Source organism: Lynx canadensis, chromosome B2 (genome assembly GCF_007474595.2).
Source record: "Lynx canadensis isolate LIC74 chromosome B2, mLynCan4.pri.v2, whole genome shotgun sequence".
Taxonomy (NCBI): domain Eukaryota; kingdom Metazoa; phylum Chordata; class Mammalia; order Carnivora; family Felidae; genus Lynx; species Lynx canadensis.
Genome location: NC_044307.1, coordinates 16,987,489 through 17,007,081, shown reverse-complemented (window position 1 = coordinate 17,007,081; position 19,593 = coordinate 16,987,489). Strand labels below are relative to the sequence as shown.

At 40.3% G+C, this 19,593-nt stretch overlaps 1 protein-coding gene across 1 annotated transcript in view; it reads left to right on the top strand.

Annotated features, from left to right (window-relative positions):
* Window positions 1–263: 263 nt before the first annotated feature.
* Window positions 264–19,593, top strand: part of TMEM170B (transmembrane protein 170B) — a 31,556-nt gene continuing 12,226 nt past the window's right edge. Inside the window, exons 1-2 of the mRNA XM_030314848.1 lie at window positions 264–605; window positions 18,961–19,131. Coding sequence (XP_030170708.1) covers window positions 287–605; window positions 18,961–19,131 — 490 coding nt within the window. The 5' untranslated portion in view covers window positions 264–286. The remainder of the gene's footprint in view (window positions 606–18,960; window positions 19,132–19,593) is intronic.

The window sequence follows — 19,593 nt, the reverse complement described above, 5'->3', positions numbered from 1 at the left end:
GGCTGGCGGCAGGTGCCGCCGCGGCCGCCGCCGCAGACTCCTCCGGGTCTCGGGTCTCTTCGTCCTCCGGCGGTGATGAGCTGGGCCCCGTCGGGGGCTGCACCTGCCGTCTGCCCATCACCCCGGGCCTCCCTGCGTGACCTCGGCCTCCTCGCGTGCCCGGCCCCCGCGGCGCGGGGCTGCCCCTGAGAGGGAGCGACAGCGGCCTCTTCCGCCCCGAGTCTTCGCTCGGGGGCCGCGCGGGGAGAGCGCCCGGCCCCCTCCCCTCCCCCGTCCGCCGTCCTCAATGTCTCCCCGGCGGGGAGGGGGCTGCCTGGGAGACGCGCTGAGCTGCCCCCCCCGGAGGCCCGTCGGCGGCAGCAGCAGCGCCCGGCCCGGCGCCCCGCAGCCTTCCCCGGCGGCGGCGGCGGCCTGGAGGAGCCGCGCACCCGCCGCCGCCCCCGGAGCCTCGCAGCCGCCGCCGCCACCCGGCGCCCGAGGAGAGGGCGGCGGGCGCCCCCCGGGGAAGATGAAGGCGGAAGGGGGCGATCACTCCATGATCAACCTGTCGGTGCAGCAGGTCCTGAGCCTCTGGGCCCACGGGACGGTGCTGAGGAACCTCACGGGTAATTGATGCGCCCGGGGTGGGGACGGGGATGCGGTGCCGCCCCCTGCCTCCTTTCTCCCTCCCGAAGAGGGGCCGCGCTTCAGCCGCCCCACCCCCGTGCGCGCCCCGCTCTCCGGCTCGCGGCCCCTGGTCCCAGAGAGGAAGGTGTTAACTGGGTGCACTTCGCGCCGGTCCCCGGGGCGCTGCGAGGGTCTGGATCGCGGGCGGAGAATCCCCGACCCCCGCCTCCTGCCCGGCTCGGGGAGGGCTCCCGACGGCGCTGCCTAGTGTAGTACGCGCCGAATAGCGTTAGTGCCGAGTCTCGGGCACAGTTCGCGTGGATTTACCAGCCCCCCATCCACGCGCGCACGCACATAGACACACGCACGCACACTCCGCTTCTTGATGCTTAGGTCTGTTTCTTTCTGACACATCTCAGACCGGATACAGGGCTTAAATTGTGTGTTCACAACGATCAGATCAGTTTGCCTCACCTGTTAAATTTTTGTTGCTGTAGATGACTAATGAAGTAGGGTATAGTGGGCCAGAGACTGGGCCAAGGTCTAGTGCATTCTAAGCATTTCAGCTTTGACCGTATTATCTCCTCCCTCCTAGTTCCTATTTCCTTTTGTCTGTCTGTCTCTCTCCCTCTGGCCTCAAGCTGCCGCTTCTGTGACATTTGAATATTTATTTATTTACTTATTTATTATCATTTTTTGTATTTCCCTTCATTCGTCAAGGCTGTCAGGAGGGAATTGGAGTTCACTACATTATAATAACCTAAATTGTAGTTGCAAAAGTGAGCAGTAATGCCCATACATTTTTATTGCATCTGTAGGTTTGCTTTGTGAAGAAACTTCCAGGTTTGTTAAGGTGGAGATTCTTACACTCTGAGTTCTGAGTTTTAAAAATACCCTTTAAAGATGAGTGTTTACAAGAAGGAAATTCGGTTGCAATTTGGCGACTCCTCAGTTCTCTGCTTCTCAGAGAAAAAACTTAGAAACATACTCAGGATTTAATTCTTGAAAACATATAAGGCTAATTTTGGTAGAGCATTAGTATTTTAAAATCCATTACGTCAAATTGGTTAAGGGTGTGGAGAGTATTTTACAAATATAACCTGTCCTGACAAGATACACATGTGTGAATTATGTATATTGTCTTGTATATGTATATTTCTCAGATATTTGTAGAAAAGAAAATTGATGGAATTTTATACCACAGATTTTCTTGACACTGATTTTCTTGAATGTGACAACTATAAAATTAACATCGGTTCTGGATGGATTCATGGTGTCCTCACTTTGAATCTGTGGTTATTTGCTTTGGAGCAAACTGACCTTACATGATGGTTGAGGGTCAGAAATACGTTTTTGTTTCCAAAAAAAAAAAAAAAAAAAATACATCGACATGAAGACCATTTCATGATTCAGTTGAGTTTAGAGATACCTTATGTTCTCTTACTTCTGGCTCTGCTTTTTATTTATCCACCATTCATTTCTCAAATATTGTGTTGATAGTGTTTGTAGGAGTGAAGTGAAAAGAACTTAAGAGTTTGTATTTGTATATGTTAAGGACTGGCTTAGCTCATCATTTATTTAGAGAAAATTAGTTTGGGGAGTCACAGAGTAGTGTAAATGTAACTTCCCACTTGGCCAGATTTGACAATGTTTTTAAAATGTTTAATAAGATTCCAGTCATTATAGTGGCTTCCAGTTCTTCAAGTCCCCCATTAGGTTGATAATAGCAGTTTCAACCCAGGATTAGCTCTCATTTCCCCCTAATATAATCTCAGTAATCATTTTCTCATCAGACTTTGCCGTTTCATGCAAGATATGCTGAACATCCAAAACTAGTTCCTCAGGTCGGACTGAGGAACACGGGGACCTCTGTTATTTCCTAAATAATGAGTCTGAATGTGCAAAATTCAGTTTGTGAGGATAGAAACGGAGGGAGATAATAGATTAGAAGTCTTCTTTGCCAGCAGGTCGGCATACCACATATTAGGAATCACTTCACATCGAAAAAAGTGGATTCTAAAAGTGGTAATATTGTGATGTGGTTCCTTATGGCCTTTTCATGCTGGTGACCTTAGTGATCCCTTATGTAGCTTGGTCATTAGTCATGAGATGCTCTCTACAGTGCCATTTAGAATTTGGTGTACTAAAAACAAATACACCCTAGAACAAGACAGCCACCACTTAGTGAGTGCCTGCTATATATCATATATATATGTCACTTAACATATATGTGATTTCTAATCTTAATAACTTTCCAAAGTAGAATTACAGAGAGGCCCAGAGAGGGAAATTAAATTGCCCCAAATCCTGTTGCTAATAAGTGGCTGAACTAGGATTTCAACCCCAGGCTTTGTCCACAGAATTACTCTTTCCGCTTGTCACGTGACTTTTACTCTTCCTCTTGACTTTCTTCAGGCAGAATGAGTTACTTGCTTCCCCCTGCTACTTCTGCTCCATGTATATGCCTTTATTATTATATTGTTCAGTTATACTATAGTTTTCGTGTCTACTAGACTGTGAGCTTTTGGAGGGTGGGTCATTGTCATAATCAACGGAATTCTGGAATTTTAGCATTCTACCTAGTACATATAAATACTCAATGCATGTTTTTTGAATTGCAGTTCTAAAATAATACTTAACAGTTGCATGCTTTAAACATTCTAGTTGCGGGGCGCCTGGGTGGCGCAGTCGGTTAAGCGTCCGACTTCAGCCAGGTCAAGATCTCGCGATCTTGCGGGATCTCGCGATCTCGCGGTCCGTGAGTTCGAGCCCCGCGTCGGGCTCTGGGCTGATGGCTCGGAGCCTGGAGCCTGTTTCCGATTCTGTGTCTCCCTCTCTCTCTGCCCCTCGCCCGTTCATGCTCTGTCTCTCTCTGTCCCAAAAATAAATAAACGTTGAAAAAAAAAAAATTAAAAAAAAAAAAACAAACATTCTAGTTGCATTATTTTCCAGACACGTCTGTTGGAGTGAATGTGCTGTTAATCAGGAAATGAGTCATTTAAGCAACTTTTGTGGATAGATGGCCATACCTTTAAACCACACATATGCCTATTAAATGCACTTTTTTGGGCTAGTTACCATGTGTTCTTATATTTTATTTAATCTTTTTAGTAATCTGGAGAAAGATGATTGTTTATCCTTATTTTATGGATTCAGACATTGCGGCCAAGAATAATTTGGTTAGCTCTGATAGCTAATATGTGAAAAATTATTACCTTTTTTCAGATTATGGTAACACATTAACTCAGAAGGCATATAAAGTTGGAGCTGAGATGGCTAATACAGAAAAAAGCGTAGTGTAGAACCAGACTGATTTGGATTTAAGAAGTGACTGTGTGAAAGACTTATAGAAATCTGGTTAGTAGGAATTCTGGTTAATTAAAAACAAAAAACAAGAGGAGAATGTATTCTCATTTCTATTTTTTTTTCTTTACACAAACCGACAGGTGTTATTTATTCTTATGTTTGTATTTTATCCCAGAAGCAGGGAAGTTGTTTTTTTTTTTTTTTTTATGTTTTTTTTTTTTCTTTTTTGAGAGAGAGAGTGTGAATGGGGGAGGGACAGAGAAAGAGAGACACAGAATCCGAAGCAGGCTGCAGGCTCCGAGCTGTCAGCACAGAGCCCGACGTGTGGCTCAAACTCACCAACTGTGAGATCATGACCTGAGCTGAAGTTGGATGCCCAACTGACTGCGCCACCCAGGCGCCCCAGCAGGGACGCCTTTTTGTATTGACTTTTATTTTTCTTAGAGACCTTTAGAAAATAGTCTTGTGTATGTATTACTTTGATAGAAATAAAATTTTTAAAAAGTGATAATAAAAAAAAAGTGCTAATAAGAACCAGAAATTAGAACTAACTTTAGAGCTAGAAGTTATGTAGTTTGACTACTTCATTTTAGAAATAGTGACACATCATCATGGAAGTGACATGGCTGGGGCAGTTAGTGACAGAGACAGGCCTTGGGATGATGTTCACTGACTTTTAGTTCTGTCCCTCTCACTTGATTCCACATAGATTCTTAACTCTGGCGCGTCTGATGATAAATCTTAACATACTTAAGAATAGCCTGGCAGTATTCGCCCCAGTGAGCCCAAGAGTGTGTGAATGCAACTAAGTTTTGGCCAGCAAATAAAAGATACTGGAATATGGAAGATATGATTGAATAATAATGCTTTCCCCAAACTTGAAGTTACGATTGCTGGTGTAAAAGTTAGTGATCCATATTTATTATATATCCGGTTTTAGAAATCCTACCAAATTTGGTCTATTTATTTTTTCTCCTTCCTGAAGACCTAGTATAGGGATTGCCTGTAGAACAGATTCGTGTCTGGCGACCCCATCCCTTCAGTTAATCGCCATTGCTAAAGTTCTCTTCTGTATTCACCACTTCCCAAACCGTGTAATTCACAAGATTCCAAAATTGTTAACTGTGTGTAGGTTAGATGCTTCTTCAGCTTACCAAAGTAGAGATAAATGCCTTCCCCTATGAAATAGTTTTTCATTCTCTCCATATGTTCTAACCCCCCCACCCCCGATCTAAAATTATAGTCTATGAATGTACTCTTTCCGTTTTATGGGTAATTTGACTTAAAAAAATAATCTACAATGAAATGCATTCCTTTGCTTTACTTTTATTTTCTTCATCTACTTTGGCTTCCAACTTTGTGTTCTGACCCAAATTTGGTTGCTAAGAGTTTAGAGGAGAATTTTTTGCTTACCACAAGGCAGGATCCCTAAGCCCGTGGGTAAACACAGAGCCAGGCTGGTATTGGGAGAGGGATAACTGGTCCCTGAGAAAAAAGGCACAGGCTGGCCTCAGGCTCATCTCCTTTCTCACTGCCAGCTGCAGATGTAGGGCGGGTGCTCCTCTCTTTCTGTTGGTACAAACATTGAGAAGCTGGGGATTCAAACTGGAAAGAAGGTCAGATGTCTTTGTGTATAAAATATATATGTGCTCATTTTTCTGTTAAACATACACTTACAGTAAGTTCCCTTTTAGATTTTATAGTTGCTAAGCTACTGTAGTGTTAATACTGTCAGCAAAAAAATAAAGGGGGGGGGTAGTTTGTATCTACTGTACGTAGTTGGAATGGTTCACACTCACATGTATAGCCAGAACCCTCAGTATGTTCCCAAGTAGGTATGCATCTTCCGGGGTGCCCTGTGCCCCAGCTTCTCATTGGGTTAAGTTCTTCCTAAATGCTCTACTACAGGAGGTTTTTCCTGAAATATAGGTGAAAAATTCCTTACTGTTTTGTGGTACAGAGCCAGTAAATTAGTGGTGGTATGATTCGTACTTTATAGGATTTTGCTCTTTGGAAATTTTACCTGTGTATCTTATTGAGAAAGAAGCTACTGTAATTTTTCAAAAACCGGAATTGTCATCTTCAGGTTCTTTCTTAATTTCCATCTCATTATCTTTGACTCATGCATCCGTATCCTCTGGCAAATACCAAGTCTGACATCCAGGTGACATTTCTTAAACCTAAAGCAATTTCAGGACAGGCCTTAGGACTGGGTAAGCTGTAATTGTGACTCTTTCGTAGCTAACTACCAGAATATAAACTTATCTGTGCTTTGTTTAGTAATTGAAAGGAAGGACTGGAAAAGTAAGATAATTCACGAGGAGGAGTCAGAATGACTAGAGCTATTTTTTCTTGTAGAAAGGAAGCCTAAACAGAGGAGGAAGGATGGGTCGGGGATGGGGAGGAGTCACTGGAGCCAGGAAAGGAAATTGGGATTAAGAATAGTTAGAAGTAAACTATAAAACTCCTGGAGAAAACAGAGGCAGTAATCTTTTTGGCATGGGCTGTAGCAACATGTTAACTATGTCTCCTTGGGCAAGGGAAACAAAAGCAAAATCAAGCTGTTGGGACTACACCAAAATAAAAAGCATCTGTACAGCAAATGAAACCATCGACAAAACGAAACAGCAACCTGTTGAATGGAAGAAGACCTTTGCATACGATCTACCTGTTAAAGGATTCATACCCAAAATATATAAGGAACATAATAAGTAAGAAGAATGAATAATCCAATTAAAAAATGGGCAGAAGGCCTAAATAGACATTTTTTCCAAGGAAGACATCCAGATGGCCAACAGACTCATGGAAAGATGCTCAACATCACTCATCATCAGGGAAATGCAAATCAGAACTACAGTGACATCACCTTACATGTGTCAGAATGGTAGAATCAAAAAGACAAGAAATAACAAGTGTTGGTGAGGACGTGAATAAAAAGGAACCTTCATGCATTGTTGGTAGGAAGTGAATGAGTGCAACCACTGTGGAAAACTGTGGAGTTTCCTCAAAAAATTAAGAAGAGAAATGCTGGATGATCTAGTAATTCTACTACTGGGTATTTATCTGAAGAAAATGAAAATGCTAATTCAAAAAGATACACGCACCCCTATTGTTACTGTAGCATCATTTACAACATTTATTTACAATAGGCAAGATGTGGAAGCAACCCATGTGTCCATTGGCCGACTGATGGACTGACTGATGAATGGATGTAGAAGGGAGATCTTGTCATTTGTGGTAACATGGATGGACCTCGAGGGTATTAACGCTGAGTGAAATAAGTCAGACTGAGAAAGACAAGTGCCATACGATTTCACTTACATGTGGAATCTAAAACCAAAACAAACCAATAAATGAACAAAAAGAAACAGAACAATCTGATGGTTGCCAGAGGGGAGGAGGACGGAGGGATGGACAAATGGGTAAAGGGGAGCGAGAAATACAGGCCTCGGGTTGTGGCATGAGTAAGTCACCAGCCAAAAGGTATAGAAGAGGGAGTATAGCCAATGGTATTCTAGTAGCATCGTATGGGGACAGATGGTGGCTACAGTTGGGGGGAGCACAGCATAACGTATAGACTTGTCCAGTCACTGTGTTGTGCACCTGAAATTAATGTAACATTGTGTGTCAACAACACTTCAGTTAAAAGTCAGATGTAAGAAGAAACCCCCACCCCCACCCCAATACAGCGTGTTGAATTTACCATAGTATCAGATGAAAAATTCTAATAAATTCCAGAAGTCTTAAATAGTTGTGTTCATTGAATATTCACTGCAGGCCCGATACTGTGCAAAGCATTTTGCACGCATCTCTTTTCTTATAATTGAAGTGGCCTTGTAACTTACTGCTTTATTAAATGTATACAATTAGATCAGGTACCATAGGCTGGTTGTGTTTTTAGTGACTAAGTATTCCAGCAATAAAAGTTGGTCATAGAATAAACAGTGGCAGTGGAACCATTTGAAAAAGATCTCATTAGACTCTCAAATTCCAGTAACCTTAGTTAAATAGATTAAACTTGAAAAGAAAAGGAGATTTTTCACCAAACTTTGTACAAGTAGGAAGAACCAAACTTTTACGTGGGTCCAGTTGAATGCGTTCTTATAAATCTTGGGATATGATCTAGGAGGTCTTTTGTAAAAGTGAAGTGGTATAATGGAAGCTTTTGAAAAGCAGGGGATACCTGTGTGCTAACTACTCTTGCATAAAAGTGTCTAGGTAAGATGTTTTTGTCAGGGTTGTGACACTGGATTTTCATGATAAAATTCCTCCCTTCTCCCATTTCCTACGGTCGATTACTTTGATACAACATAGCTCTGAACCTTGCTGCCTATCACAATCACCTGGGTCTGGTTAAAGGTACAGATCCAGGGTCCCGGTCCATATTTATGGAATTGGGATTTGGGGAGCAAGCCTATATTTTTAAATCTGAAACTACATTTATAGCTAGCCCTTCTGGTGATTTTGTTATTGAGAGCTCAAGGATTGGGGACATCCGATTTTTAAAAATTAAGTTTCGTTGTGATCAGTTTGTAGCTGTGTTGTGATATATAAAGCAAATTAATATGGAGTATTTAGTATAACTAAAGACTTATTAAATTTTCAATATAAATGACTCATTTATTTCCAAGAGGTTGCTCAAACCCAGTTGTTAAAAAGTGACTATCTTTTAATATTAATTATTAATATTATTAATATTTTACTGTTTTAGTGATGTTTTCTTTATATGTACTACTAGTGATAGAGAATGATTCCTATTAAATGATAGGATTTTGAAAATTCGAGGTGGTTTATGTATGTTACATCTGAAGTACATGAGAGAATTAAACATTAACAATAATTATGTAAACACTTAGATAATGTTATTGGAATTTCCCCTACAGAATAAGTGGGGTTCTGTTAGATTTTTGTATGCAAATAGAGTCTAAAGAAGCAATAGAATCTCGAAATTTATGGGTCAAGAAACTTGGTTTTATCCTTAAATGCTACAGATTGGTTTTTGTACTTTAGACAAGCCACATTATTTCCCAGGCCTTGGTTTCTTCATTGGTAATACAGTCTGATGTTGGCAGTTTTCATGTTGATGTTAAGGGAAGGCTGATTTAAAAATTAGAAAGTTCTGAGAGAAAAGTTTAGTAACTATGAGTTAAGAGAAACTCTTACCATTTGCATATAAACTTGTTTCTTTAATCTTTAAAATTAAAAGATTTTTAAATTTCTTCAGAGCTTCTTCAGGCCTTTAATAGGGTGAGGTTTAGGACCTAGAAATTCTTTGTTCTTGGAACATCATTTAAGAACTCTTAGAATTAGGCCTTTTTTTTTTTGGTTTTTAGGTTCATTCTTAGACATTTACTGTCTCATTTTAGTGATAATTTTATCTTTTTTTCCAACTACTTTATAAAGAATTTTTTATTATGGGAATCCTAAGACCTACATACTCATCATCCCCTTTCAGCAGTTATTAAAATGTGGCTAATCTTGATTCACTTTTTCTCTTTCATAGGGGAGGGGAGAGTCTGGAGTATTTTATTTAATTAATTACCTAACTAATTTAAATTTTATTGAAATTCACGCTAGTTAACATATTATGTACTAATGGTTTCAGGAGTAGAATTTACGGAGGGCACTTGTTGGGATGAGCACTGGGTGTTTTACGTAAGTGATAGAATTAGGCCATTTTTTTAAAAAAAATTTTTAATGTTTATTTTTGAGAGAGAGAAAGAGAGGCCCCGAGTGTGAACAGGGGAGGGGCAGAGAGAGAGGGAGACACAGAATCCGAAGCAGGGCTCCAGGCTCTGAACTGTCAGCACAGAGCCCGACGTGGGGCTCAAACCCACAAACTGCAAGATCATGACCTGAGCCGAAGTTGGATGCTCAACCGACTGAGCCACCCAGGCACCCCAAATTAGGCCTTCTTAAAACTTGGTTTAGGAAACTCTGGATTCAGTGTCGGAAGATCCCTTCTAGTTCTGAAATTATGTCTTTGTTTTACTTTGTTTTGTTTATCCTTGTGCAGTATGACTGCTTCCTCAGGATCACTGTCAGTGATATAGCCACAGTGTGACAGTCCTGACCATGCACGTCTGTTACTTACTTTCTGAATTTTCCTGGTTGTGCTTTTATTCCTGAGCTGTCACTCATTTGGTCCTTTATTTAGATTTAACTTTAGGAATTTGTTTATATTGAGAATTTCATTATACGCTCGTTGATGTAAAAAGTTCATTTTTCAGTGTTCAGTGTCAATATCCCTTGGAAATACTGTATCATGAGATTGTAAAACATTTTGACAATTGCTGAGAAGACGTTTTAGATCAGTAACTGATTCAAACAAACATGTTGTTACTGACTTTTTTTTTTCTTTTTTGGTGTGGCATGTATAATTTAAGATACTTGAGGACCCACAAGTGATGACAATTAAAACCATTGTAAAACTGTGTTATAATTTCATAACAGATTCAGATTTTGCCACTTAATTCTTACACTTTTGTAACTGAGTAGCTAATCAATTATGAGGAAGAGCAAATTGAATGACATCTTTTAGGAAGACAGTGCTATGACTTGAATATAGAGCAGCTTTTTGACTATTTTAAATAGCCTTAACCTGATTTCTTTAAAGCAATGATACTCTGATTGTTTTAAATTAAGAACTTGCTTTTCTAAGAAATTTCTTTTAGTATTCAATGATAAGTACTATAATTTACAGTTTGAAATTATATAATTAGCTGGAAAAAGGGTAATTTCGTAGAAGTGGGTAATAACACAAGTGTTGCCATAAGCTTTGAGAAGGGCGATATATTAAAGCAGCTCTTGAAGGTGTCACAATTAAATTTAAAAACTAGTGTTTTTGCTTTCTTTAAGAAGCAGAAGCAGACAGCTATTAAATATTTACAGTAGATGTAACTTCTGTGTTAAATGAGGTTTCGAGTGGACAAATGCAGCAGCTTATTTTTAAGTCCGGTTAATATGTTAAGAGTGATTAAAAATAGATGGCCAACCAGACACATGAAAAGATACTCAACATTGCTCATCATCAGGGAAACGCAAATCAAAACCTCATTGAGATACCACGTCATCCAGGTCAGAGTGGCTAAAATCAACAACTCAGGAAACAACAGATGTTGGCGAGGGTGTGGAGAAACAGGAACCCTCTTGCACTGTTGGTGGGAATGCAAACTGGTGTGGCCGCTCTGGAAAACAGTGTGGAGGTTCCTCAAAAATTAAAAATAGAATTACCCAAAGACCCAACAATAGCACTACTAGGAATTTATCCAAAGGATACAGGTGTGCTATTTCAAAGGGGCACATGTACCCCAATGTTTATAGCAGCACTATCAATAATAGCCAAGTTACAGAAAGAGCCCAAATGACCATCAACTGATGAATGGATAAAGAAGATGTGGTTTATACAAAATGGAATACTACTTGGCAGTGAGAAAGAATGAAATGCAGTTGCCATTTGCAACAACATGGATGGAACTGGAGGGTATTAATGCAAAGTGAAATAAGTCAGAGAAACAGATGTGTGTTTTCACTCATATCTGAAATTTGAGAAACTTTAGACCATGGGGAAGGGAAGGGGAAAAAATAGTTTAAAACAGAGAGGGAGGCAAACCATAAGAGACTCTTAAATACAGAGAACAAAGGGAGGGTTGATGGGGGAGGTGGGGGAGATGGGGTGGGGGTGATGGGCATTGAGGAGGGCACTTGTTGGGATGAGTACTGGGTGTTGTATGTCAGCAGTGAATCCCGGGAATCTACTCCTGAAGCCAAGAGTACACTGTATATACTGTATGTTTAGCTAACTTGACGATAAATTCTATTTGAAAAAAATAGTAAAATAAAAACATCACTGCCAAATTAAAAAAAGAGAATGATTACAAATAAGACAAATATATTCTATGTTTATATTCATTTTAACCTTTTTTGTTCATTTCTTTGTGTAGAGTTAAGCTTCCATCTAGTATCATATTCCTTCTGTCTGAAGAGCTTCCTCTAATAGGTCATGGAGGTGCTCAGGTGGTTCATTCTCCCAGCTTTTTTTCTTTCTGAAAAAAAGTCTTCATTTCTGAAAGCTGTTTCTCCTGAATATAGATATCTGGCTTTACAGGTTTATATTTTTTCCTCTTTCGGTCTTTAAAAAATGTCGCTTTATTGTTTTTGTTTGATAGTTTCTGACGGGACGTTTGCTGTACTTTTTATCTATTTTCCTCTGTATGTCATGTGTTTTTTCCCTCTCACTACTTTCAATATTTTCCCTTTATCTTTGGTTTTTATTCATTTCACTGTGATGTATCTAGGTGTGGGGGGGCGCTTATTTTTATTTTATTTTGTTTTGGTTATTTTGGGAAGTCTTTATCTTTGCTTGAGATTCTCTGAGAGTCTTAGATTTGCAGTTTGGTATCTTTCATTATTTTTAGAAAATTTTCAGCCACTATCCCTTCAAATATTTTTCTTCTCCATTCTCTTTTTCTTCTCCTTCTGGGACTCCAATTACACATTATGTTAAACCATTTGAAATCATTCCATAGCTCTTAGATGGATGGTTCCTCTTTTCCCTCCTCCTCCTCCTCTGGTCCTATTCTTTTCTCTCTCTTATCACAATTTGAATAATTCCTATGGGTCCATTGTTAAGTTCACCGATTCTTTGCCTAACTGTGTCAAGTCTGTTGATGAGACCAGTGAAGGAATTTTTCATCTCAGATATCGTGGTTTTTGTTGTTGTTGTTGATGATGATTTTTTTTTTAATTTCCAGCATTTCCATTTGCTTTCTTCTTGGAATTTCCATTTTTCTGCTAAAATTCCCCATGTATTTATATGAGTTTGCAACCTTTTCCATGAGAGCCTTTAACGTGTAAATTACAGTCATTTCAACATCCCTGTCTGATTGTTGTAAAATCTGGATCATTGCTGAGTCTGGTTCTGTTGATTGCTTTATTTCTTGACAGTAGATTGTTTTTCTTATTTTCTTTACCCTCATTCTATCTCCAGTATGTTTATCATTTGGTTAAATTAAATTTATTTTTTTTAATTCAGACATGGCAGTGAATTCTCCTGGGGCCTTTCTTGCCATTGTTCTTCTTGTTCAGGCCTCTGTTTCCCGTAAGATCGACTACCTATTGTGCTCTGAAGAGCCCGAGGTATTAGAATATATCCCATTGAAGTACCATTAACTAAAGATTCAAAGTGTCAGCTCTTGCTAATATATGAAAGTACTGTACAAAATTAAAGTACTGCAATAAATATTTGCAGCTTTGCAGACCATATTATCTCTGTCATAGCTACTCAGCTTGCTTTTATAGCGTGAAAGTAGCCATAGACAGTATGGATGAGTATGACTGTTTCGGTAAAACTTTATGGATGCTGAAATTCAAATTCGGATTAATTTTGATGTGTCGTGATATACTGTTCTTTTGATTTTTTTTCAACCACTTCGAAATGTAAAAACTATTCTTAGTGCACAGGCTATACAGAAACAGGTGGTGGGCCAGCTATGGCTCATGGACCATACTTTGCTGACGTCTGATTGAGGGGACTTTTTCAACTTTTAAATGCATCATCCCCCAGAGAGTCTAATAAGCCACCTATATGGGACATATCCCCAAACTGAGAAGTCACTGATGTTAGAAATCAAAGGCTGTGGATTCCACACCTTAGGTTTGCTGGAATGAGAACAAAGCTTGAGATAACCTAATGTGAACACAGACTGTTTAAACATATAATGTGCACCATTTCTTTTTTTTTTTTTTTTTTTTTACCTTTTTTATTTTTGAGACAGAGAGAGACAGAGCATGAACAGGGGAGGGGCAGAGAGAGAGGGAGACACAGAATCTGAAACAGGCTGCAGGCTCTGAGCGGTCAGCACAGAGCCCGACGCGGGGCTCGAACTCACGGGCCGTGAGATCATGACCTGAGCTGAAGTCGGACGCTTAACCGACCAAGCCACCCAGGCGCCCCGTAATGTGCACCATTTCTATAAAGAAGGTAGAAACCATGAACAGTTTCAAACTATGGGCTTACTGGTATGATATTTTCAGCTTGGGGCATAGACTATGTTGAGTACACAGTTAGGGCTCAGTATCTGTTGGTTAATGATTTTATTAGAACGGTCATATATCCTCTAGAGGATTAAAAAATGTGTTTAGTATTTGTCTAATGAGATGGTTTTGTTGTTTCTAGGACTTTTGGATGTTTTAATAAATATCTCTTAAGTAACTTTAGCCTAGAGTAGTGATTTCTATCTCTGTCTCGTGTTGTGATTGATAGAGCTGACGGCAGTGTTGCTGTTTATGTCCTACCTCCAGAGGCTGCTTTCCTTTTCTATAGGTTAAGTTTTGCGAGCAGCCTGGTTTGAGAACCTTTGGCCTAGTGGGGCATCTTCGTTGATGAATTTTAGAATCAAAACTATTTTTTTAAAGACAGTATGTTTGCAGCAAAATTTATATATATATATATATGTATATATACATATATATACATATATATATGTGTGTATATATATATTCAGGCAGGTGCTAAAAATAATGTATACAATAATGTAACCCATCTCTTATCTCTAAAAGATAGCCACTGTTTTCTGTTTGTGTATTTTTCTGTGCATGTACAAACATTCTTCAGCAAATAAGATCATACAGTAGGTACCATTCTTTGACTTGTTTTCACTCAGCTAGTATATTTTAAACATCTAGAGAAAACCATTTCTCATAAATAATTTTGTCCAAGGATTCAAAACAAAAGCACAGAAGATAATTTTGAGCAACTTGGCAACGGGGGCTGATGAGAGACAGAGATTGGGAGCAGGGCTATTTCTAGTCTCGTTTGGAGGCCGGGACACATCACAGTTCTCCGGCAACAAACACAGTGCAACAATCCAGGCAAAATTCATCTAGGCTGAAGCTTATGGTAACCTTGACTGGGAAAAAATAACGAGAGGACTTCAGGAGGTGTGCCCAGGAAGAAGGAATATTTCCTTCCAGTGAATTAAGGTGATTTGTACAATGGCATGCTTCAGAGTTTTCTGTTTTGTGCATTGTATTTTTAAAATTTTGTTGTGCATCTTGCTTAGCACCAGCCAAGGCTCCCTCTGGCATCCTCTTTCCACTGTTGCTCACTTTCTAGAGGGTTGGATGTGGCAGATGGACCAGTGGGCCCGTGGGTGTCTACGTTAGCTGTGTGACCCGGGCAGTTTAAGAAAAGGTGGCGATATTCCACACCTGTCCTCTTAGTACCTGTCCTTCCTCTAGGCCTCGCGGATGTATGTTCTTGCTCTGCTCTTAGGATACTGCAGTTCTCTTTGCCTGAACTAGCCCAGTAGGTTTCCTGAGTTTGCCAATAGTGAGCAGGGGCCTTAGACAGACTTGCCTTATGCAGAGTAGATCAAGGTCTTAGGTCCTGTCCGCTGACCCGGTTGTGTGCATCTAGCGGGGAATTGACAAGAAGAGTAGTAACCTGAAACCTAGGTTAGTTGTAGATATTCTCAGCGGAGTTCAGTGTTTTCCACGATGAATAATAAGATTTTTAAAAAAGAGTGAGAAACGTGAAAATAAGTTTGAGTTTATATAGTTTGTGCTCAGTCTGCCTAAGCGATAACCCTAGACTGGTCATGAGAGGACCATTTGAGGTTCTATTTTAGCTGTATAATGTCTTTGATATCTTGGGGCTTTATAGAACATTAAATTTACATTCCCCAATGATTAGGTCAATTTATGGTTGAGGCCGAGAACTGTATAGTCACTAGGCAGACACCATTACTTGTAATGTCAAATAATCCCTCACTCATACTGTTAAATATAGTCAAGAAATTTTTCGTTCTGTTTGTATTTCAAGAACAACATAGATCTGGTAAGCTGTCCGAACGGGGGTTGGGATCTGAGGCTGATTATTGACTTCTGTTTAAGAGTATGTGCCTGCTGCTGTAGAACCTTTCCTTATCTCTGAGCTCCCTTGATGAAAATGCCCTGCTCCATATTATTATTCCTTTCTCTTCCCGCTTTATTAGGTTCGCTTCTGAAAATTATATATTTTAAAATAGAAATGCTTCTGAGCAGGTGAAGCCTTTGTGTCCTTAAAGCATTTATTATCAGCTGAAGCTGTTTGTTTGGGAGTGACAGTCCGGAAGCACGCTTTCCCTGAAAGCTGGCAGAGAAAAACCTTAAAAGGCAGGCTTTGTCCACTTTTCCTTAATGACCAGCATCTGTCTCTTAGGCCGTTGAGAAGCAGGCCCGGCAGTTCACCACACACTGGAAAATACACCTGCTGTCTTTTTCTCCAAATGATTTCACATTATCTGAGTCCATTCTGAGTGTTGATTCTTAAGAATTTGGCAGAGTGGAAATGATTTTATTTTTAAAATCTGTTTTTTGTGTATCCTTTTTTTAAAAAAAATTAAACTTTTTACTTTGAGAAAATTATAGATTCACATGCATTTGTAAAAAATAATACGTAGAAAACACGTGTACCTTTTATCCAGTTTACACAATGGGAACATCTTGGCAAACCACGGTGTAATTTCAAAACCATGATACTGACATTGATCCATGAACCTCATTCACATTTCACCAGGATTACGTGTATATGTGTACTTACTTATGTGTGTGTATTACATGTTTTTGTACAGCTTTATCCCTTGTGTATGTATCCACCACTGCAGTCAAAATTCAGAATAGTTCCATTGCCACAAAGGTCCCTAGTATTAGTTTCTTACATCCACACCTTCCTTCCTTAACAAGCTTTTGCTTGTTTCTAGTCATTTGTGGGCATGACTTAAAAGAATCATCTTTTAAATTTATAGCCACACTTAAAAAAATTTATTTAGTTTTTTAGTGTGGTGAAAACACATAAAATTTAATCATCTTAGCTATTTTTAAAAAACATTTTTTTTTATTTATTCTTGGGAGAGAGACAGAGCATGGGCAGGAGAGGGGCAGAGAGAGAGGAGGGGACACAGAATCCAAAGCAGGCTCCAGGCTCTGAGCTGTCAGCACAGAGCCCGTCTCGGGGCTTGAACTCACGCACCACGAGATCATGACCTGAGCCAAATCCAGACGCTCAACCCACTGAGCCACCCAGGCACCCCGGTCATCTTAGCTATTTTAAGTGTACCCCTGAGTAGTGTTACGTACATTCACATCGACATATAACAGATCTTCATATCTTTTTCATCTCATAAAACTGCAACTCTGTACCCATTAAACAGCAACTCCCCAGGAAAGGAGTACTTTCCTTTTTTTTTTTTTTTTTTAATTTTTTTTTTCAACGTTTATTTATTTTTGGGACAGAGAGAGACAGAGGATGAACGGGGGAGGGGCAGAGAGAGAGGGAGACACAGAATCGGAAACAGGCTCCAGGCTCTGAGCCATCAGCCCAGAGCCTGACGCGGGGCTCGAACCCACGGACCGTGAGATCGTGACCTGGCTGAAGTCGGACGCTTAACCGACTGCGCCACCCAGGCGCCCCAGTACTTTCCTTTTTTAAGGCTGAATGATATTCCGTGTGCACGTGCAGCCCACTGTTCGTTCATTCATTCGTTCACTGGTGGACATTCGAGCTGCTTCCACTTCCTGGCTGTTGTGAATAACACTGCTATGAACACGGGTGTGATCCTGCTTTGGATTCTTTTGGATACATACCCAGAAGTGGAATTACTGGATCATATGGTAGTCCTTTTTTAAAATTTTTGAGGAACCACCGTCCTTTTTCCATAGCAGCTGCACCATTTTCCTTTCCCATCAGCACTGTATACCTGTACTTGAATGATGTTGGGATGAACAAGTTTTAATTCTTCCATTTCTGTTCTTTATTTCATGACTGTTTTGTTGGCCTTTCCTTCACATTTGCTAGTGAATGCTAGCACAAATAGCAGATATTTTGCATTATAGAATGTTTGCACACCAAGGATGATTCTCAAGGTGTCATCCAAGCATTTTGATGTCCGCTCTTTCCGGTATGAGTAACAGAAACCTTACCTGAACCAGTTTAAGTAAAAAGGGAATTTGATTATAAGGAACGGAGGTGCTACATTGAATCTAAGGGTAGTGATGTGGCAGGCCTTAGAAATCACGGGAGTAAGGGACTGGCTGTCTCATTGAGGGATCCATTTTCCTTTCTTCCTGTATCGCGGCTTTCCTCATGTGCTGATGAAATGGCTGTTCACAAAACCTTCGGCCACCCAATGACTGAGATGCTCCCGTGGTCCCAATCCAGAATTCCTGGGGGAAGGGAATGATTGGCCCAGCTGGGACCAGTTGCCTGCCATGATGTACCTCACGACAGACTTGGTTAGGGAGACGGAGTCAATGCAAGGACCTGGCAAAGCCATCAGGAGATGTGTGGATTGACTGGGAGGCAGTAGGTAGCCAGAAAGAAAGGGAGTGAGCAGAGAGACAGAATGAAAGGTGTGCTTATCAACTGTAACCTAAAATGGACAGCAACTGAGGCCACATTGAAGAAAGGACAGTGGTGCTTGGAAAGGTCTGGGTAAGGACCGTTAAAATGATCTGAGGCAAAGAATTAAAAAAAAAAAATTCCGAGTGATGCTTTAGTATATAAAGTTGAAAGCCAAGAGGGGAATTGCCTGAAATTCTTAAAATCATAAAAGAGAATCACTGACTGATTTCCGGAACGATTTGAATTAAGGAGTAGATTTCAGAAATGTCTTAACACTGTTATTTAGTGTAGAACATAGAAAATGACATGTCAAACAGCAATTCGTTAACTTTGTTCCAAGAGCTCTGCAAATATATCAGGGGTTCGTCAGACACATTGATGGATTATAGCTCAATGATGGAGACATTTAGAGGAAATTAGAATGTAGCCTTAACCTTCTGAAGTCCTGGAACTATTTCCCCAGCAAGCATTAGTGACGATGATAACTGCCAAGCGGTGGTTAGTATTAGTATTTAGTAATACTATGTATGAGGTACTGTACTGGGCGCTTTTATACCTGTTACCCCACTTAACCCTCCTCCAGACCGTGGGGGCTCACCGTTTGTTAAACCGAATTTTCCCGGGTGTTTTCAACTGAATTATTAACACTCTGCTTTTCCTTTCAGAGATGTGGTACTGGATCTTTCTCTGGGCTCTCTTCTCCTCTCTGTTTGTCCACGGTGCTGCAGGAGTGTTGATGTTTGTAATGCTGCAGAGACATAGGCAGGGGAGAGTAATCTCTGTCATTGCAGTCAGCATCGGATTTCTGGCTTCTGTAACTGGAGCGATGATCACTAGTAAGTTGATTTTGTTTTGTTCAAGGACCTAATTGTATGTGCACCTAACGGTTCTAGTAACTCTGTTCTTATGATGCATGTGACGGTAGTGTAATCTTCCGTGTGGAATATTTTCAGCCCTGATTACACTTTTGGAAGGAAAGATCAGCTCATTTATTCATTGAACAGATAGTTTTTGTGCTTCTGGGTGAAGACTCGTTACGCAAGGTTTGGTGGGAAATAGAAAAACTTGTAAACGTTGGCAAGGGGCGAAGAAATTCATGGGAAAATTTCTCGTCTAGTGGATGTAGTTTTTGCTTTAAAGGAACTCCCTGTCTAGTAAGAGAGAGAGGTAGGCACACAAATTTGACTTTGGTAATTGTCATAAAAAAAAAGGTGAAAATATAGCCCATAGGTCCTTCACGTTTTCTGCCTGTGACTACAAAATAAAACCGCACTTTCTTCTGAAGCACAAGTTATTAT